At 47.8% G+C, this 19285-nt stretch overlaps 1 protein-coding gene across 1 annotated transcript in view; it reads left to right on the forward strand.

Moving 5' to 3' along the window:
- The window catches only part of XKR4 (XK related 4), a 400230-nt gene that overhangs the window by 236726 nt on the left and 144219 nt on the right, over window positions 1-19285 (forward strand). Inside the window, exon 2 of the mRNA XM_055124966.1 lies at window positions 67-266. Within this exon, the coding sequence (XP_054980941.1) occupies window positions 67-266 (200 nt within the window). The remainder of the gene's footprint in view (window positions 1-66; window positions 267-19285) is intronic.

Genomic DNA, 19285 nt, shown 5'->3' on the forward strand with positions numbered 1-19285 from the left:
CGGCCCAGGCCTTTGACTTCTAAAGCGTTACTCATCTGGTTCTTGTTCTCCGTCCTCTCTTTCCAGATACTTCCACACCATCTACTTGGGTATCCGGAGCCGCCAGAGTGGGGAGAATGAGCGCTGGAGGTTCTACTGGAAGATGGTGTACGAGTACGCGGACGTGAGCATGCTGCACCTGCTGGCCACCTTCCTGGAGAGCGCCCCCCAGCTGGTGCTGCAGCTCTGCATCATCGTGCAGACGCACAGCCTGCTGGCCCTCCAAGGTAAGGGCTTGCAGCGGGCTTCCGCCTTCGGGGAGAGCGCGCTGCCCGCCTTGGTCACAATGCAGAGACCTCCTCTCAGCCCCTTAGTTTTGGACCCGCTCCTCTGTGTGTGTCTGCCCTTAGGCGCGTGCTCTGAGTGGTGCGTGTGTTCCTCAAGCTTGTCATGACCAATGTACGCAGAGAAGAAGCCCATTTTACCTGCCCGCTGTCTTCCAGATGGGAAAACTTGGTTTTTTTTTTTTGGTTCCTTTCTCTTTGGAGGTTTTGTTTGTGGGGTAGGGGGTGGCAGCCACTAATGACGCTCAGCAGGCCTCAAGGGCCCGGCAAAGCTGCTCGTCAAACCTGGCTGGCAGGTCAGTGCCAGGGCCCTGCCATGTGGGTGCGGGATAACCCGGGGTCACACCTTCTGTGTTCAGGGGCTTCCAGGCTGAGTCGAGCCATGCTCTGTGGAACCACGTGGTGCTGGTCACCCAGGGTGCAGCCCCACCCCTCCCTGTACCGTGATCCTGCACTCTCCCTACCCCCCAGGGGAGAGGTCTTTTTCATTATATTTGGACAATGTAGTAATAGAATCAATTGAAATTTTCCTTTTGTATAATCATTTCCAATTTTTTGAAAAAATGAACTGTAATGTGGACCCTCCCTCTCCTTTTGGCTCCTTTCATATTACATACAGGTGTATAAAATTATCTACTGTAGAGAGCCATACATATCATTTGGCTAGCAGACGACTCCTACCATTTCCTTTTGATGTTAATAATGACAGTGAAAGAGGGAGTCTTGGAGAGTGCTAAAGTGGCTCGGCTGTGGGGGGCCTTGAGTTGGATCCCCAACAGTCTGGTGGCCCCTGAGCAGCACTGACCACCAGGTCCCGGCCGCAAACCACTAGGCCCACTGTAGTCCCAAGGTCCATCGACTCCCTCCGTCCACCTCACGCCTCACTGGTGGCTGCCCCTATGGAAAAGAGAGCATTAATGGAAATAGAGCCATTCTCTTAATTTTTAAAAGATCACATGAGACAAATGTTATGTAAAATATATTTTAATGTAGACATGAAGTTTTGTAGTATAAATAGGAGCAGATGAATATTTTTGTGTTTGACCCTCTGATTCGCTGACTGCGTCAGTGAAGGAAATTCACATCAGTGTAAAGCTGTTCATAATAGAGCATGGTGTTTCCTCGCGCTTGCTGCGGTCTTCTCTGCATACGGAAGGATTAGACAGGTCAGCGGGTCGGTAGGCGAACAAAGGAGTGGATGGTGAGGCAGCATTTGCGGGAGGTTGTCCTGTCTGTCAGTCAGTCTTGTCGGGAAGCAGATGCTGTGAACTGGTTTGCGCATGGCTGTCTGTTCACTTGTTTTCCTCTCGGCAGAGTCGTGCTCTGAGTCCTCTGTGCACAGGCCTGGCTGCCCTCCCCGGTCTGACTCTAGCTTGTGACATGATTCCATTGGACCTCTGCAATGTGCTCCTACTGTGGGGGAAAGGCGGGGTGTCTCACACTGATCGCCTCAGTTGTGGGCACAGGGTGAAACCAGGATTATATGATGGGAGGGGGCTGGAGCGATAGCACAGCTGCTAGGGCGTTTGCCTTGCATACGGCTGACCTAGGTTCGATTCCCAGCTTCCCATATGGTCCCCCCAGCACCGCCAAGAGTAATTCCTGAGTGCAGAGCCAGGAGTAACCCCTTTGCACCACCAGGTGTGACCTCCCCCCCCAAAAAAAAGACTGATTGGAGAAGGATGGAGTATGTACTGTGGCTAGTGACCGTAGTTAGCGACTCTTCACCTAACTCCGACTCCTTCTAGGATCACTTTGCTCCAAGAAATTGGGGGAAGAGTCAATAAAATACCAATGGTGTGATTCCCAAAAGTTCGGGAAAAAATGGAAGTGGGATATTTTAGCAAAAAGAAAAGAAAAGTCGGGGCTGGAGCAATAGCACAGCAGGTAGGGCGTTTGCCTTGCACGCAGCCGACCCGGGTTTGATTCCCAGCATCCCATAGGGTCCCCTGAGCACTGCCAGGACTAATTCCTGAGTGCAGAGCCAGGAGTAACCCCTGTGCATTGCCGAGTGTGACCCAAAAAGTGAAAAAATAAAATAAAAGTCTAAAGGAATTCATCTCAATTATTTGTGGATGACCAGGATTACTGTGGTTAACAGAGAGTGGTGCCCGCAGTGGTGTCAGCCAGGTTGCTTCCTTGCCTTCCTGTCTGAGGTTGTGTTACTTTGTTTCTCTTGTTCATGGTTTTGCAAATGTAAAGATCACAAACTAAACTAGATCCTCACCCAGCTTCATAGCAACTCTGATCCACTTTTGCATCCAAAAAATTCCCAGTAAGCTTCTAGGGTCAGATATCACGAATCACAAATCACGAAATCCCGTTGATCGTCGATTTCTTGAGCAGGCTCAGTAACCTCTCCATTCGTCCTGTCCCTGAGATTTTAGAAGCCTCTCTCCACTCGGCCTTCCCAACGATGCAGCATTAGAGGCTCTTTCAGGGTCAGGGGAATGAGATCCAGCTTGTAACTGGCTTTGGCATTTGAATACACCATGGGAAGCTTGTGAGGCTGTTCCATGTGGGAAGGAAACTCTCAGTACGTTTCCAGTTTCTCCCAGAGGGAGAAGTAGGTATAAGACATCGAGCGGCCACTCTGCAGCCACACGTTTTTGGGAGCTTGCTTTTAAGTCTCTGAATGTTGTCCATTGCTGAGATTACACACACCTGGGTTCCTCTGTTGGTACCTTCATGCGTGAGGCTTGTCCGAACATGTGGAGAGGGGCCTTGAGCATGGCTGTAGCTAGGTTCCAGTGGTCTTCGGCCACCGGGAGCTCTGCTTGGGGCAGGGAGGGAAGCTGGAGCCCATCCCCTCCGAGGGGCCCCGGGAAAGACAGCCAGGCGTGCGGGCAAGAGACTCTCTGATGTAGGCTTGAGAAAATCACCTGCAGATAGTGATACAAATGAAATTGGAAGACAGAACTTAAATAACCTCTGTTGAGGAATCTGGCATTCATCTCTGCAACAGCTTCTCCAGTCCTTAGAATAGAATGGACTTGAGAATGCTCTGAAAAAGGAAAACCCAAGCATGGTTGTGGAGGGGTACAAGCTGGAGCTCTGGCTCCAAGAGTATGTACTAGTATTCTTTTTTTTTTTTTTTGCTTTTTGGGTCACACCCAGCGATGCTCAGGGGTTACTCCTGGCTTTGCACTCAGGAATTACTCCTGGCAGTGCTTGGGGGACCATATGGGATGCCGAGGATCGAACCCGGGTCAGCCGCGTGCAAGGCAAACGCCCTACCCGCTGTGCTATCGCTCCGGCCCCTGTACTAGTATTCTAAGATGAAGAAGAGTTGGGGAAGTTTTTGTCCAAAGGAGTACACTCCAGGGAAAGGAGCAATAACACAGATATAAGAAAGTGAGATCCCTTTTGCGCTGTGAGAATTTCACGTCTTTTTTATAGGGGAAAAAAACAGCTAAAAGGCAATTCTCAGCTTTTGTCCAGTGATACGAATCAAAACGTGTATTTCTTGTAGTTGTTCATTCCTGACACCCAGAATCTCTGCTTCTCTGCAAAATCTAATACGTTGACATGAGGCTTATTATGAACTGCGGGAGCCAGCCTGCATCCGGGGCCAAAGCAAGTCTTGCCCTTCAAAATCAGAAGTATCAGGACATCATATTCTCTTGCACTCCGTGTGATCTAGAGAGAGATTGGATGAAAGATCACTAAAGCCAGACAAGAAAGATAGGACAGTGAGGAAGGCATCTCCCTTCCATGTGGTCCCCCTAGTTCGATCCCCAGCATTCCATATGGTGCCCTGAGCCCTACTAGGAGTGATCTCTGGACACAGAGCCAGGAATAAGCCCAGAGCACTGTCAGGTTTGGACCTCAAACAAAACAATAAAAAAAAGATGAATAAAAGGTTATTTATTCAACATAACATGAGGAATAATCCCCAGAGATTTATCTTATCTTTCTCAGTTGTTTTTTAAAAAGGAAGGAGCAAAAAATAAAAATTAAATTAAAAAATTAAAAGGAAGGAGCTCACAAATAGTGTTCTGGGGGTGTGGATGGCTATATTCAGTGACACTTTGCCAGCAGGTCCAGACAGTTGTGTGCTGAGCTGATGCAGTGTGTCCTGGGCCCAGGTGTGCTAGAGGCTCTGAGCCCATCCTGAAGGTACCAGGGACTGAACTTAGGGCCTTGGGTTTGCAGGGCTGGCATTCCTGACCCCCTGAGTGACTTCCCTTGCCCAGATCTGCTTTTTATCAAAAGAGGTGGGCAGAAGCTTGTTTTAAAGACCAGAGTGGATAGTCGGGCCCGTGCTCGGCTCCGGCCGGCCGGGTTTTCGGCCCGGGCGCCCATGCCCCTGCAGAGCCGGTGGATGTGGAACAAGCGGGAACCAGAGACAGCTTTAGGAATTGGGGTTCCAGCAAGTGCCTGCACCCATGTATGGAGACTGTGAATTAAGCCTTTGCCCCACGCCGGCTAATGGAGGAAAGAACCTTCCTTCTTGGTCTCTCTCCCCTCCGGGAGAAGGCGTGGAGTCCGACATTTTGTGGGTCCGTTGAGAAGGTACGAACTTGGTGGCGCGGAAAAAAAAAAAAAAAAATGTGTGCTTTGAACTTGAAACAGCCGCAGGATACAGAGCCAGCCCTAGTCGGGCCTGTGCTCGGCTCCGGCCGGCCGGGTTTTCGGCCCGGGCGCCCATGCCCCTGCAGAGCCGGTGGATGTGGAACAAGCGGGAACCAGAGACAGCTTTAGGAATTGGGGTTCCAGCAAGTGCCTGCACCCATGTATGGAGACTGTGAATTAAGCCTTTGCCCCACGCCGGCTAACGGAGGAAATATGTAATTTCTGGCAGAATTTTCCCAGGACTTTATACAGAAATCCAAAACCGCGCGGACGCTGCCGCGTCCGCGCAACTTAACATTTATAATTGTCATCACTGTGAAAGGGTTCCATTTGAACAGGTCAGACTTGGGGGGGAAACTCCAAATAATAACAGTAAGTTTTTGTTGAAATATTGAAGGTTCTTAATGTAACAGCCACCTCTGGACTATGAGCTAAGCAAAAGCCCCACGCTGGCCAACGTGGCGTGGTGTACACCATACTATGAGGCGCAGGAAGGGGGATGAGGGGGAAAAATTTAAAAAAAAAAAATGGAAAAGGAAAAAGAGAAAAAAAAGAGAGAGAGAGAGTTATGTCAACTATAGTGAGTTTTGTGTTGAATTATGGAATGTAATCAAGGTAAAGAAAAAATGAAGTGAAATTCATTAGTTATACAGTAGGGGGTAGGGGGTGGGGGCGGGGGGTAAACTGGGGTTTCTGGTGGTGGAATTTGGGCACTGGTGAAGGGATGGGTGTTTGAATATTGTATAACTGACATATAAACCTGAGAACTTTGTAACTTTCCACATGGTGATTTAATAAAAATTTAAAAAAAAATAAATAAATAAAGACCAGAGTGGAGAGAGCTGAAAGCCAACAACAGTTCCTGCAAATGAAGATCACTGTAGCACTGTCATCCCATTGCTCATCGATTTGCTCAAGCGGGCACCAGTAAAGTCTCCATTGTGAAACCCTGTTACTCCTTTTGGCATATCGAATACGCCACGGGGAGCTTGCCTGGCTCTGCTGTGCGGGCAGGATTCTCTCAGTGCTTGCTGGGCTCTCCGAGAGAGACAGAGGAATCGAACCCAGGTCGGCTGCATGCAAGGCAAACACCCTAGCCCTTAATTAGTATAAATTAGTCTAATAAGCAAAACAAAACAAATAAGCAAAACAAAACAAATGAAACAAAACAAAAAAATTTTCAGTGCACTAGTTCTGCCTTCAGCCTCCAGAGAAGATCCAATCTTTAGAGAAGGCTGAACAAGCACAGGGCTGTTGGTTTTCAGATGACACAAGGACTGAGTGGGGTTGGCAGTATGAAAACATGAACATTCCACCTCCTAGAGAATATCTTGTATTTTTCAATATACTATAGCTCTGTTTTACTGAAGCATGAAATAGATTCTAAGGCAACATTGAAATGATTCTTGTTACCTCTACATGATTTTTCTAGCTCCTGTTTGATCCTCTTTTACCTTAAAATCATATTAGTGAAGGACTGATGACTCCACATTTTTGAAAATTTTGGGGGGGCTGAATTTTCTTATCAATTTCATGTTTATGTTTTCTACTCTATGTAGCAGGACTGGGGCTACAGCACAGTGGGTAGGAGAGCACAGCGGCCTTGCACATGGCCGACCCAGATTCAATTCCTCTGGCCCTCTCGGAGAGCCCCGGAAGCTACCGAGAATATCCTGCCCACACAGCAGAGCCTGGCAAGCTACCCATGGCATATTCGATATGCCAAAAACAGTAACAACAAGTCTCACAATGGAGACGTTACTGGTGCCTGCTCTAGCAAATCAATAAACAAGGGGATGACAGTGCTACAGTCTAATAAGCAAAGAAGTACAAGTAAGTGGACAGAGGCTTGTATTAAAGACCAGAGTGCAGAGAGCTGAAAGCCAACAACAGCTCCTGCAAATGAAGATGGTTCCAGCAATACTGTCTTAATCCCTTTTCACTTGATGGCACTCAGCAGAGAGATGACCCTACTGCCAGCGAACCAGCTAATAAGGTAAATTGATAGGAATTACAACAGAGCTTCCCCCCTTATTTAGCTAAATAAGATGAAAGAACCTAGTCAATCCTCTTCATGACAAAGGAGAAAAAAAAAAGGACTGTGACTAATAACAAATGTTTGAATACAATAAATGGCACAAAATCATGAAATATATGCCAACAGCTCTGAATTCAAAATATTTAAGGATTTTTATTTAGCAGGTAAAGAGTGGTCCTAAATCTGCGTCATTTCCATCTGTCATGTCTAAAATTAATATTTTTAGGTCAGGAAGATTGTTGCTTTTTTTAAACTCAGTTTTAACTATCTAGTCCTCTTGAGGGAAAAGTCTCTTAAAAACAGAAGCCAAACACAAAATCTAACATTCTGAGGCAGATGCCAAAATCTCTGTTCTCCTTCTGGAAGTTGATTTAGCCCTGAAACTCCTTTCTCAATCTTCTTGTCTTATTGAGGGACTAAGTCAGGTAGCCCTTTCTCCTGGAGGCCAGCAGACGGGACACGAGAGGTCAGTGAAGCACCATTGCTTCTCAGTCCGCCCTGTCCAGGACGGACGGCCAGCCCCATTCTCAGGCAGGAATTAGAACAGATGGAACCTGGAGTAGGAACATCCCATTATTTTCAAGTGCTGCTGTCTCCTTGGACACAGCTGCTGTTCTGCTGGACTGAAGTTTCCCCAGAAACATCCTTCCGGTGTAAGAAATGCTCAAGGAGGCCCAGCTGCCTGCTTGCAGCAAGGGTGGTACTTCGTTTCTGTGGCAGCAGAGAAGTCAATAATTCGACCTGTGCTTAGAGATTTTCTCAGTCACCCTTTTCCTGGCTTTCAGATAAATTCTCATTGCCTCTAAGGACACAGAGGCTGGGGGAGAGGGAAGAAGAGCACTGTAAGCAGAGAGGGGCCCGTTAGCCTCTGTCACTCTCTTGACATCGAGTTCAGTGTCAAGGACATGAGGGTGTGGCCCAAGAGCTGTCAATCTTCTCTGTGAGCAGCGTCTCCAACCTGTCTCATTCTTTGATTCCATCTGAACGATGCGAGCAGCAGTTGGAGCTTCATAGTGCATGGACTACTTTCACAGACATGCATTGACGCAATCTGGGTGATCCTGGGAATCCTTCACATGAGCAGACAGGGCTCAGGGCCTCTGACGTCTCATGCAGCTCTGACACTCCCATCCTTTGGACATTGTTCTTTTGGTTTTATTTTGTTGTTGGGTTTTCTTTTTGTTTGCTGGCTTCTTTGGCTTGGGGGCCACACCCAGCAGTGCCCAAGGCTTACTTCTGGCTCTGGACTCAAGGGTCACTCCGGACAGGCTCAGGAGACTAGAGAGAGGGCACCAGTGATGGAGCCCCAGCTGGCCGAGGGCCAGGCAAGCGCCCGCTGTACTGTCACTCCAGCACGCTGAGCTTCGGGCTCCAGCCAGACCTCAGGCCATGTTATCAGAGACAGTCCTGAGTCGGCCCCAGAAATGGGCCAGCAGGCCTTTCCAGACGCAGCAAGACCCTCCCCTGTCCACGTGGCCAGGGACCCCGAGCCACAGAGCCGCCCAGGGACCCCGGGCGGAGCCACAGCCACTGGCTTCCTCTCCGTGGGCATCGCAGAAACGAGCTCCCTCCCGCAGGGCACACAAGAGAGCCTGGGCCTTCACTGGCTGCAGGCAAATGCCAGCAGGAACTCAGCGCCCCCCAGCCTCCAGGCGGCCCCCATCTTCACTTCTAACTTCCCATTTGCGCGTCACGACTGGAAAATCTCATTCACCCCATCAGTCGATCGGGTTATGAAGTGCGAAGTGAGTTCCCGGCAAAGGCCTCCCCGAGGGCCACCTGCCCAGAAGCGCATCGTGGGGCCGGGAACAGAGGCCACTTGGATTCTGGTCTTTTTTCGAACACCATGCGTTGCCCCCTTTGCCAACATTTTGTCCTGCCTACTTTATGAGAACGAGAATCGAAGAGGGGCCATAAGGGATTTTGAAAGGTTCTATTTCTGCTCTGTATCTCTCTTTTTCTTTTTTAATTTTTTTTAATTGAATCACCATGTGGAAAGTTACAAAGCTTTCAGGCTTAAGTCTCAGTTACACAATGCTCGAACACCCATCCCTTCACCAGTGCACATATTCCACCACCAAGAACCACAGTAAACCGCCCCCCGACCCCCCCAAGCCCTCCACCCCACCTGTGAAGCTGATAAATTTCACTTTACTTTCTCTTTACTTTGATTACATTCAATATTTCCACAAAGAACTCACTATTATTGTTTGGAGTTTCCTTGAGACTGTTGGAGAAGTAAGAGGTAAAGGGACCCTTCCTTATACTCAGGTACAGGCACTCCTGCCTGGTGAAACGTGAAAGCTCAGGCTAACTTAGCACTAAATGGGGTCCAGGCAATGGGCTTCACAGCTGTTAGAGTCTGAAAGAGAAATCGGATAGATACGACAACTTTTTTTTTTTTTTAATAAAATTAAGCCCTGGAGAGGAACAATGAAAGACTCTCTCTGGGCTAAGGAGAACAGAGTGTTTAAGGAAAAAAAAAAAAAAAGAAAATAGTGGCTGTTGCATTAGCATTTGTTCCTTTTGCATTCTGATATGTAATTGCTTTGTCTTCTAGGCTCTGCACTATTATTTTTTTAACTGACTCATTGTGAGATACATTCACAAAGCTTTCATGATTGAGTTTCAGTCATACAATGACCAAACACTCATCCCTGCACCAGTGCGCATTTTACGCCACCAATGGCCCCAGTATCCCTCCCGCTACCCACACCCCATCCCAGCCCCTACCTCTGTGGCAGGCACCTTCCTTCTTTCTCTCTCTCTCTTTTTGGGCATCATGGTTTGCAACGGGCCCGAGCGATAGTACAACAGGTAGGGCATTTGCCTCGCACATGGCCAAGCCCAGTTCAGTTCCTCCGTCCCTTTCAGAAAGTCCAGCAAGCTACCTAGAGTATCCCGCCCGCATAGCAGAGCCTGGCAAGCTACTCATGGCACATTCAATATGCCAAAAACAGTAACAACAAGTCTCACAATGGAGATGTTACTGGTGCCCACCCGAGCAAATCAATGAGCAACGGGATGACAGTGATGACAGCGATACAGTGATGGTTTGTAATACAGATACTGAGAGGCCATCACGTTTAGTCCTTTGTCTACTTTGAGCACACATCTCCCATCCCAAGCAATTCCTCCAATCGTCATTGACTTAGTGATCCCTTCTCCATCCCTGCTGCCTTCTCCCAGTGCATAAGGTGGGTTGCCAGCTGTGGAGCGGTCCTCCTAGCTCTCGTCTCTACTGTCCTTGGGTGTTAGTACTGTGACATTTCCTTCCTAATTCTTTTTGTCCACAGATTGTGTCTTCATGTTGGGGTCGAGCTGTGCCTGGCTGACCAGTTAGGGCTTCATGGCTTCCTTCCTTGCAGCAGCTGTGCCGTAGGACCTAGGAGATTTCGTGCAGAGGGCATCAAACTGGTTGGCTGCATGCAAAGCCTTGGTCCCTGTAAGGTCTCGAGAGTCCCAGGTTTAAAGGCTGACTTGCATTCTCCAAGCACTTGCTCGTTTCCTCACACCAGATGGTTTTGCTCGGCTGACTTCTGTTCTCCTGACGTGACCAGGAGCTGTTTGGTTGTCTGTTCTGCAGTTGGACACGCAACAAGAGTCATTTCCCTTTCTGAAGCATGACTATTTTAACATCATTGGTATTGTGACCATGTAGTTTAGTTCAGAGCATGGTAATGGAAGAAACAAGAGTCAGAAAGGAGAGTTGTTTCTCTGAAATCCACAGTTCTAATTTTGGAAACAAGGAAAGTGCCTGCCACAGAGACGGGCTGGGAGAAGGGGTGTGGCGGGAGGGAACCTGGGGATATTGGTGGTGGGAAATGCACACTGGTGAAGGGACAGATGGGTGTTGGAACACTGTATGACTGAAACCTAATCCTGAACGGCTCTGTAACTGTGTATCTCACAGTGATTCAAAACACTAATCAATAAATCAATCAAAACTGCTTTTTAAAAAACGCATGGGGTCAGAGCTAGGAGATGCCTTTATTATTTCTTTTTTCTTGGCTTTGGGCCACACCTCGTGGTGCTCAGGGCTTATTCCTGGTTCTGCATTCAGAGGTAACTCCTGGAATTCTCGGACCGTGTGAAGAATCCAACCCAGGTCAGTTTCATGCAAGGCGAACACCCCACTTCTGCAGTATCTCTCCAGCTAAGAGACCGCCTTACTGAGCATCAGGGCCCCCCCGATGTCCCTGCACAGGACCCTGGAAGGTGCTTGTACTTTACTACAACACCATGAGGCCCGAGGGCTGCGTGCCCGCCTCATGCCCACCGCGTGGAGCCTCAGGAAGGGCTGTAAGCACGTTTCTTCTGTGTCCCAAAAACTCTCTGGTGCCCTTTGATCTCTGGCTGATTTGTTTTTCTTTTCCTAATGCTGTATCAATTAGGGCGCAGCCCGCAGTGAGGAAGGAAGAATGTTCTGAGCATTTCAGTCTGCTTTGAATCCCAAGAAGGGTTGAAGCAGGGAATCGACTCCTCAGATGTGTGAAAGCTGGGGGGGGCAGGTTGGGGGGTGCAGAGGCTGCTGAACAGAGAGACTAACCGAGGGAGCAGTTCAGGGGCTGCAGTGAGGCACTTGCCTTGCACATGGTGGCCCCAGTCTGACCCCCAGTACTGCAGATGGTCTCCTGAGCACTGTTGGGAGCAGTGTCGGAGCCTTGCAGCACTCCTGGGTGTGCCCCGCCCCTTGATGCCTCCCTAAAGAAAGCATCCATGGGGTCAGCGACATGCAAGGCAAGCAGCCTCCCTGCTGGACTGTCCAGTACCTTTTCCCTGGGTCCAGCTTCCGAAGTAATCTCCCCGGCTTCCCTCACTTTCCATGGACGGAGGCGTCACACTTCCCTGCATACCTCAGCTCAGCTCTTCTGGATTCCTTCCTTTCCGACTTCTCCAGCATCCGATACCTGAAACTCTTCTTTCCCCCTCCTGCTTTATCCGATGTGCCTTTCCATGGGCTCAGTGAATTATGAACGATCCTCATCCTAAGTATGAAAAATATTTTCCCATTCCACTTAGCGTGGGCTGGAGCGATAGCACAGCGGTATGGTGTTCACCTTTCCTGTGGCCAACCCGGGTTCGATTCCTCTGTCCCTCTCGCAGAGCCTGGCAAGCTACCGAGAGTATCTCACCCGCATGGCAGAGCCTGGTAAGCTCGCCGTGGCGTATTCGATATGCCAAAAACAGTAACAATAAGTCTCACAATGTGAGACGTTACTGGTGCCCGCTCGAGCAAATCGACGAGCAACGGGATGACAGTGACAGTGACAGTGACCACTTAGCGCCCTGTTCCTTTCTTACACTTCACAAACTGAGTCCTTCCCTGTTCTATCTATCTGTTTCTATTGTGTTGGGTGGGGTTTTTTTTTTGGCTTTTTGGGTCACTCCCAGTGATACACAGGAGTTACTCCTGGCTCATGCACTCAGGAATTACTCCTGGCAGTGCTCAGGGGGGCATATGGGATGCTGGGAATCGAACCTGGGTCAGCTGCGTGCAGGACAAATGCCTTATCCACTGTGCTATCGCTCCAGCCCTGCGTTTCTATTGTTTTAAGCTTTGCCTTTTAAGTGTAACTCACTTACCGAATGGTACATTATTCTAAACTACTCCTAGTCTCCCAAAAAGTGCCCCAGCATGCATCACTGGTCTGTTTGTCTCTGTCCTCACAATGGGATATCTCTCCTGAGTCAATTCGTTCTGCTCATTTATGAGTGGAATCAAATCTTTTGTGTGTCTGTGGGTGTGTGGCTTCTGGATTCTCTTGACAATATGCTTGTGGAATGTAGCTCTACTCAGCTATAACTTATTCGTCTTCATTACTTGGTACAAATCCAGTGTCAGATTAAACCTCAGTTTATTTAGTCTGCTGCGTTTGTGGGTGGACACTTGGTTTGCTCTCATTTGGGGAGTATTCTGAATAGAATGACTGTGACTAGTTATCCCATGCTTGATACATATTGAAGTATTTTCTAAAATGGCAGTTTCAAACTACATTCCTCCAAGAGTATATGTGTTTATTGAAATTCCCCCCAAAATAGCTCCCAATTTTATCATTGCCATTTTAATCCTAACTATGAGTCATCTCTATGTGCTGTTAATTTGAATTTCCTGATAACTGTCAAGCAAAAAATTATCCTTGATTCCTTTTTTCCTTTACACCCTTATTTAATCCATCAGCCAGTTCTCTCTGCTCTGCTTTCAAAATGCCTCCCAGTACTGGGACCACTGGTGGAGGAGAATGGGCACTGGTGGAGGGATGTGTAAACGGTCACTGTATGAGTGAAATGCAAACACTAAAGTTCATAAGTGTGTAACTGTACATCACAGTGATTCTCTAATAAAAAAATTTTTAATTTAAAATTAAAAAAAAATTTTTTAAATGCATCCCAGGTCTGGTCACTTCTACGACTTCCATGGTACCACCCTGCTCCTGCGACTGCCCCGTCAAACCCCAGTGGGCGCTGGTCCTGTCTTCTCGCCTCCTCTGTGCAGCCTGTTTGCCGGGATCAGCCACAGCCTTTGTGGAAGGTCCTTTAGTGTCTCTCTTTCACTCTGAACAGCGACCCCTCATTACAACAGAAATAAGGACCACATTCTTTAAAACAATCACCCTGAGATACAGCTACAAGCTTTCATGTTTGAGTTTCAGTCATGCAATGATCAGACACCCACCCCTCCACCAGAGCACATTCCCCACCACCAGTGTCCCCAGTGAACCCCCCTCCCCCTGCCTCTGTGGCAGACAGTTTCCGCCATACTCCCTCTCTACTTGGGGGCATGATGGTCTGCAGTACAGATGCTAAGAGGCCATCACGTTTGAGGACCACGTTTTTGTAACGACTGAACCCTGAGGCCCTGGTCTGCTCCCTCCCTGGGATCCTTCTCCTCCCATTGCTGACGCAGGTCCCCACACTGACCTTGTCTCCCAGACGTGCTCTTTGGCTTCCTCTCGAGCTTGCAGCCACTGGTCCTTTGCCTGGGGCTCACCACAGATGTCCACACCCCGCATCCTTCCCGCACCCCCCGCTTCTAACATTCATCCCCTTCCCTGGCTCATAGATGCTTCCTTTCTTCGCTTACGTTTATTTTATTCGTCTATATTTTATATTTTATTCATTTTTATGTCCCTTTTTCTCCCTCACCCCTGGTAGAGGGCAAGCTGCGTGGAAATAAGATATATAGAAATAAATTTAAAATCAAAAAGCACTTACACGCTATGTGAAATGTTTTAGCATCAATTTAGCACGCTCAGAATTTTAATTTATTCTTTATGTTTTACTCCTCCCCGGTGTTGCTCAGGGAGCCCAGAGGCCATCCCGGCCATGCCTGCCAGTCTGGGGGACGGTTCAGGGCCCGGGTCAGGTGTTGTCGGGCTGAGGATACAGCAGGCCCCAGATACCTGCCCCGTGTTTGGGGCCCTCCGGGGCTGTTGCCCATGGTGCCGGGTGGGGGAGGGAGACGGGTAGAGGAGTCGAGTATCACACAGTAGGCAGGGATCAAACTCAGCGTCTTGCCTGTGCAAAGCATTCATTCCAGTCCCTGCGCTATGTCCCCGAGCAAATATTTGGGTTTTTTTTTTTAATGTAGATTTCTCAAGTGGATCAGACAATGCAGACCGCTCGTTGAGCTTCTGTGGAGAGGGGAGAGACATAGCACAGACCCAGGGCACCGCCCTCGTTGGATCTCTCGCACCGCACACTCGGCACATCCCCAGGTGTAACTCTGGAGACCCAAGAGCACGAGCAGGGTGGACCTGGTGGTGCCCAGCGGCCCAGGGCCCAAGAAGCATCCTCGTGCCCATTCTCCACTCCATCCGTAGGCCCTTGCACTGAGCAGCCTCCCCTGGCTGACTGGGAATGGCCCCCTGAGCAGTGCTTGGGAGCAACCCCTCCCTAAACAAGTTTCCTTCAACAGAAAAAATAATGATATTTCATCCGAAAGAAGTTGTCCACTTCCTCCACAGCTTGGTATTTGTGGAACTTTTTCACATTTGAATATTCTGCACATTTGATGTCAACCTGCTGTTGAACGTAACACAGAAAGCACACTATGAGCAAAGGAGAAAATAATAGTTATCCAGTGAGAAACTCTCTCACACCAGTGAGAATGGTACCAACTCCACCCCCCCAAAAAAAAATCTGGCATCAATCTGTGTTGGCAGGGATGGCGTGGGGGGAAAAATGCCCTCGCCACTGCTGGTGGGAATGTTGTCTGGTTCAGTCCCTCTGGAAAACAATACAGAGAGTTTTCAGGCAAGTAAGAAAAGTGCTGCCACATGGTTTTAATTCTTGCTGTGTACCACCAAGACACAAAAACATTCCTTCAAAATGACATTATGCACTGTTACTCAGCAGCATTTGGCACAATAGCTAAGATATGGCATAATAGCTAGGATATGGAATCAGTGTGGTGCTCAGAATCAAACCTAGGTGCTCAGTGACAGATTAGTGGATTATGAAGGCATGGTGTATACATACTGTGGAATACTATGCAGCTCTGAGCAGTAATAAAATCATGCAATTCATTGCAACTTGCTTGAGAGTAAAGGATGTCATGTTAAGTGAATTAAATCAGAAGAACAGGACAAATGCCAGATAATATCACTTACCTGTGATATACCAAATAATAGGACAAGAGAATGCAAGGTATCAAAGGAGAAGTACCTATAGTACCCATACCCCTAGATTATAGTAAGGAAAAAGATAAGAAGCACATGGGAGGTATCAGAGACTAGTAGCCTCAGGCAATAGGAAGTGTATATATATGTATATATATATATATCCACAGAGCTAACGACACTGAAAACAAGTGAAGAAAACTACAATATCACTGTAGCACTGTCCTCCCGTTGTTCATTGATTTGCTTGAGCGGGCACCAGTAATGTCTCCATTATGAGACTTATACGCCATGGGTAGCTTGCCAGGCTCTGCCGTGCGGGCAGGATACTCTCAATAGCTAGCCAGGCTCTCCGAGAGGGAGGGAGGAATTGAACCTGGATCAGCCGCATGCAAGGCAAACACCCTACCCCTTGTGCTATCACTCCAGTTCTACTACAATTAGCACTGTTAGCACTGCCGTCCTGTTGTTCATTGACTTGCTCAAGCGGGCACCAGTAATGTCTACATTGTGAGACTTGTTACTGTTTTTGGCATATCAAATACACCATGGGTAGCTTGCCAGGCTCTGCCGTGCGGGTGGGATACTCTCGGTAGCTTGCCGGGCTCTCCAAGAGGGATGGAGGAATCGAACCCGAGTCGGCTGCATGTAAGGCAAACTTCCTACCCGCTGTGCTATCGCTCCAGTCCTACTAAAATAACCAAACTTAAACATGTTCCTGTTAAAGAGGCAGGTGGAGGGTGGAAGGGTAACTGGGGACATTGGTGGAGGAAGTTGATCCTAGTGGCAGAATTGGTGTTGGGAAATTGTGTGCCTAAAACTCTATCATGAACAACTTTTTAAGTCATAGCACCTTACAAGCAATTATCACATCCCACCACTTGACAATATCATCACTGAGAAATACAGTATCTTATCACTGAGTAACAATCAGGGATAATATTTTGTTGCATCCTTATTGATTTCTTCCGTGTGTATCCTTACATTAGACTAGAATTAAGAAATGCATGCTGCTTTGCTTATGTCAACATTTGCATTATCTTTCTCTCCAGATTTGCCTATATAGCAGCAAATTGCTTGATTTTTCCTTCTTCAGAGCCAAGTAGTATTCCACTGGATATGCAGTCCACTGTTTCTTTATCCACTCATCTCTGCTTTGCACTTGGGCAGAGCTCTTCATAGTGCCCATTCAAGTATAAAGGGCTTTACGCCAACAAGTGGCTTAATTTCTTCCCTTGTTATCTCATTGTATCGACCTTTATGAAGTTTATTAAATCTGTTCTAGTAAGTAGCACCAGTTCACTACTGGTGCTACTTACTAGAACCAATGAAACCAATTTTTAACACCAGCTTCATTCAGCTCTTGATTTGAACTGAAATTATGAGACAAGCAAACCCTATAAAAGAGCACAGGATAGTTATTTCTCTGGGTGAGGTGGGGGACCCCTAAGTGGTGGTTGGGATGCCCTCAGCCTCACCTGTGATCCCTGGCCCACCTCCTGATGCTTGTGGAACCTCGTGATGCTGGGCATTAAACCTGACCAGGTTCACGCTAGGTATGTGCCAAAATTGCTCTGCTCTCTCCAGACCCCAGAGATTATTTCCTTTGATTTTATTTCTTTGAGGTTGGAGGTTGGGAGGGGGCATACTCTGTGGTGCTCAGGGCTGATGCCCTGATCTGTGCTCAGGGGTCACTCCCGGCAGGGCTTAAGGACCATATGGAGTGCCAGGAATCAATCTGTGTTGCCTGAATGCAAGGCAAGCCCCCCTCCCCCTGTACTATGGCGCCAGTCCCAAGCAAAGCATTGCCTGCGTCGGCTCCTTTGGTTCTGTAAATTTATTCCATCTACCCGATAGTATTTTGAGAGATGCCCAGTCTAAAGAAAGACTGCCCTCCCTCTAGGCTTCTGGAGGTGGCAGGGGCTGCGCAGATGAGGGGGAGAGGAACAGTGAGTCTGTCTGGAAGGTATTGCCCTCCTTCCCGTCAGACCCACTGCACTTGGCACACAGTAGGCAATCAATGGATTCATGCTGAGTTCGATGAAGAATGATGCCTGCCATGTGACAAAGCTCTGTTACTGCGATGGATGCAAAAGGCCTAAACCAAGATCGGTAATATTTAAGGGGGTAAAAAGATCAAAAAATAATTTATTCTATCCAAACCCAATTTGCTGTGATACTGTAGGTACCTTTGCTGACTCTGTTGATGGAATGATTCCGAAGAAGGAGGGATACTGTGCTGTGTGTTCAAAAGAGGAACTGAGTGTCCAGAAGGGATACTGTGTGTGCTCTCTGGGTTCAGAAGAAGAACATACCAGGGAATAGTAGAAGAATCAGGGAAGTTTTCATGGGGACAAGTGGCCTTTGGTTTGGGTCTTTGAACAGGCCTAATGTTTTGTCAGGTTTTCTAAGGCAAAATAGAAACCAGAGGGGAAGGCCCTAGTTTATATCTCTCTGTGCTTGGCATTGCTCGTGATAATAGCCTCCTTACAACAACCAGAATCCCTAGTTTTATTTATATGGCGTCATTAGATTTATTTATTAGATGGCACAGTGGTTGGGCATTCGCCTTTCATGTGGCCGACCCAAGTTCGATTCCTCCGCCCCTCTTGGAGAGCCCAGCAAGCTACCGAGAGTATGGAGCCCACGCAGCAGAGCCTGGCAAGCAAACCATGTGTATTGGATATGCCAAAAACAGTAACAATAAGTCTCTCAATGAGAGACGTTACTGGTGCCCGCTCGAACAAATCAGTGAGCAACGGGATGACAGTAACTGAGTGACAGTGACATTAGATTTATTCCTGACACTTGACAAGTCACTCGGGCAGCAAAATAAATCCTTACAAAGAAATCCAACCTGTTTTCCAACACTTCTTTACTTTTCAACCTGTGCTTTTGCATTTAGTACTTAGATGATCAAGAAATATATCAATGCAGTACCTCACGGTGATTCACTAATAAAAATAAAAAGAAATATATCAATGCAATAATAAACCACCAAATCTGCTTCATCTATGCTTGTATGGAGTTGAGGATTTCAAAACTATTTTTTTTATTTGAAGCATTGTGGTTTACAATCCCATTAGTGATGGCTCCATGCGCACAGTGTTACAACATCCCACCTTCCACTACTTTGGTCCTTTTCCTTCTATGTCCACGGACCCTTCCCCACACCTCAGGTAAGTTCAGTGGTTGACTGACTCTCCAGTTCTGTTGCTTTTTGTCATTTGTTTTTTTTTTGTTTTTTTTTTTTACCCCCCCGATTTTTGTCATTTGTTGTGGAGTTGAAGTTTCGCTGGTTTTGGTTTGGGAGCCACACCTACAGTTCTCACTCCTGCCTCTGTGCTCAGGGAGCACTCCTTGTGGGGCTCAGGAGGCTGGATGGTATGCCAGAGATCAAACCCGGATTGGCGGAGTGCAAGACAAACTCCTTATCTACTCTCGGCTCACCCTGGTCCCTGTGAAATTGAGTTTTAAAGACTGAGCGCCACAGCTCTGGAAGAAAAAACTTGAAAAACTGCCGTTGGGGCATTAGCCTTGTTGCTTGACTCTACCAAGAGCTGTTGGCAGGACACACAGTGAATATCACAGGATAATGACATAATCATTATCATGAGATAATGATATAATCATCATGGGATTGATCTCTCTACTTCTTCACAGTCAGTAGCCATTGACCCACCCTTGCTACCACCCTGAGCCATTGACCCACCCTTGCTACCACCCTG

This window comes from Sorex araneus, chromosome 2 (assembly GCF_027595985.1).
Source record: "Sorex araneus isolate mSorAra2 chromosome 2, mSorAra2.pri, whole genome shotgun sequence".
NCBI classification, from domain to species: Eukaryota; Metazoa; Chordata; class Mammalia; order Eulipotyphla; family Soricidae; genus Sorex; species Sorex araneus.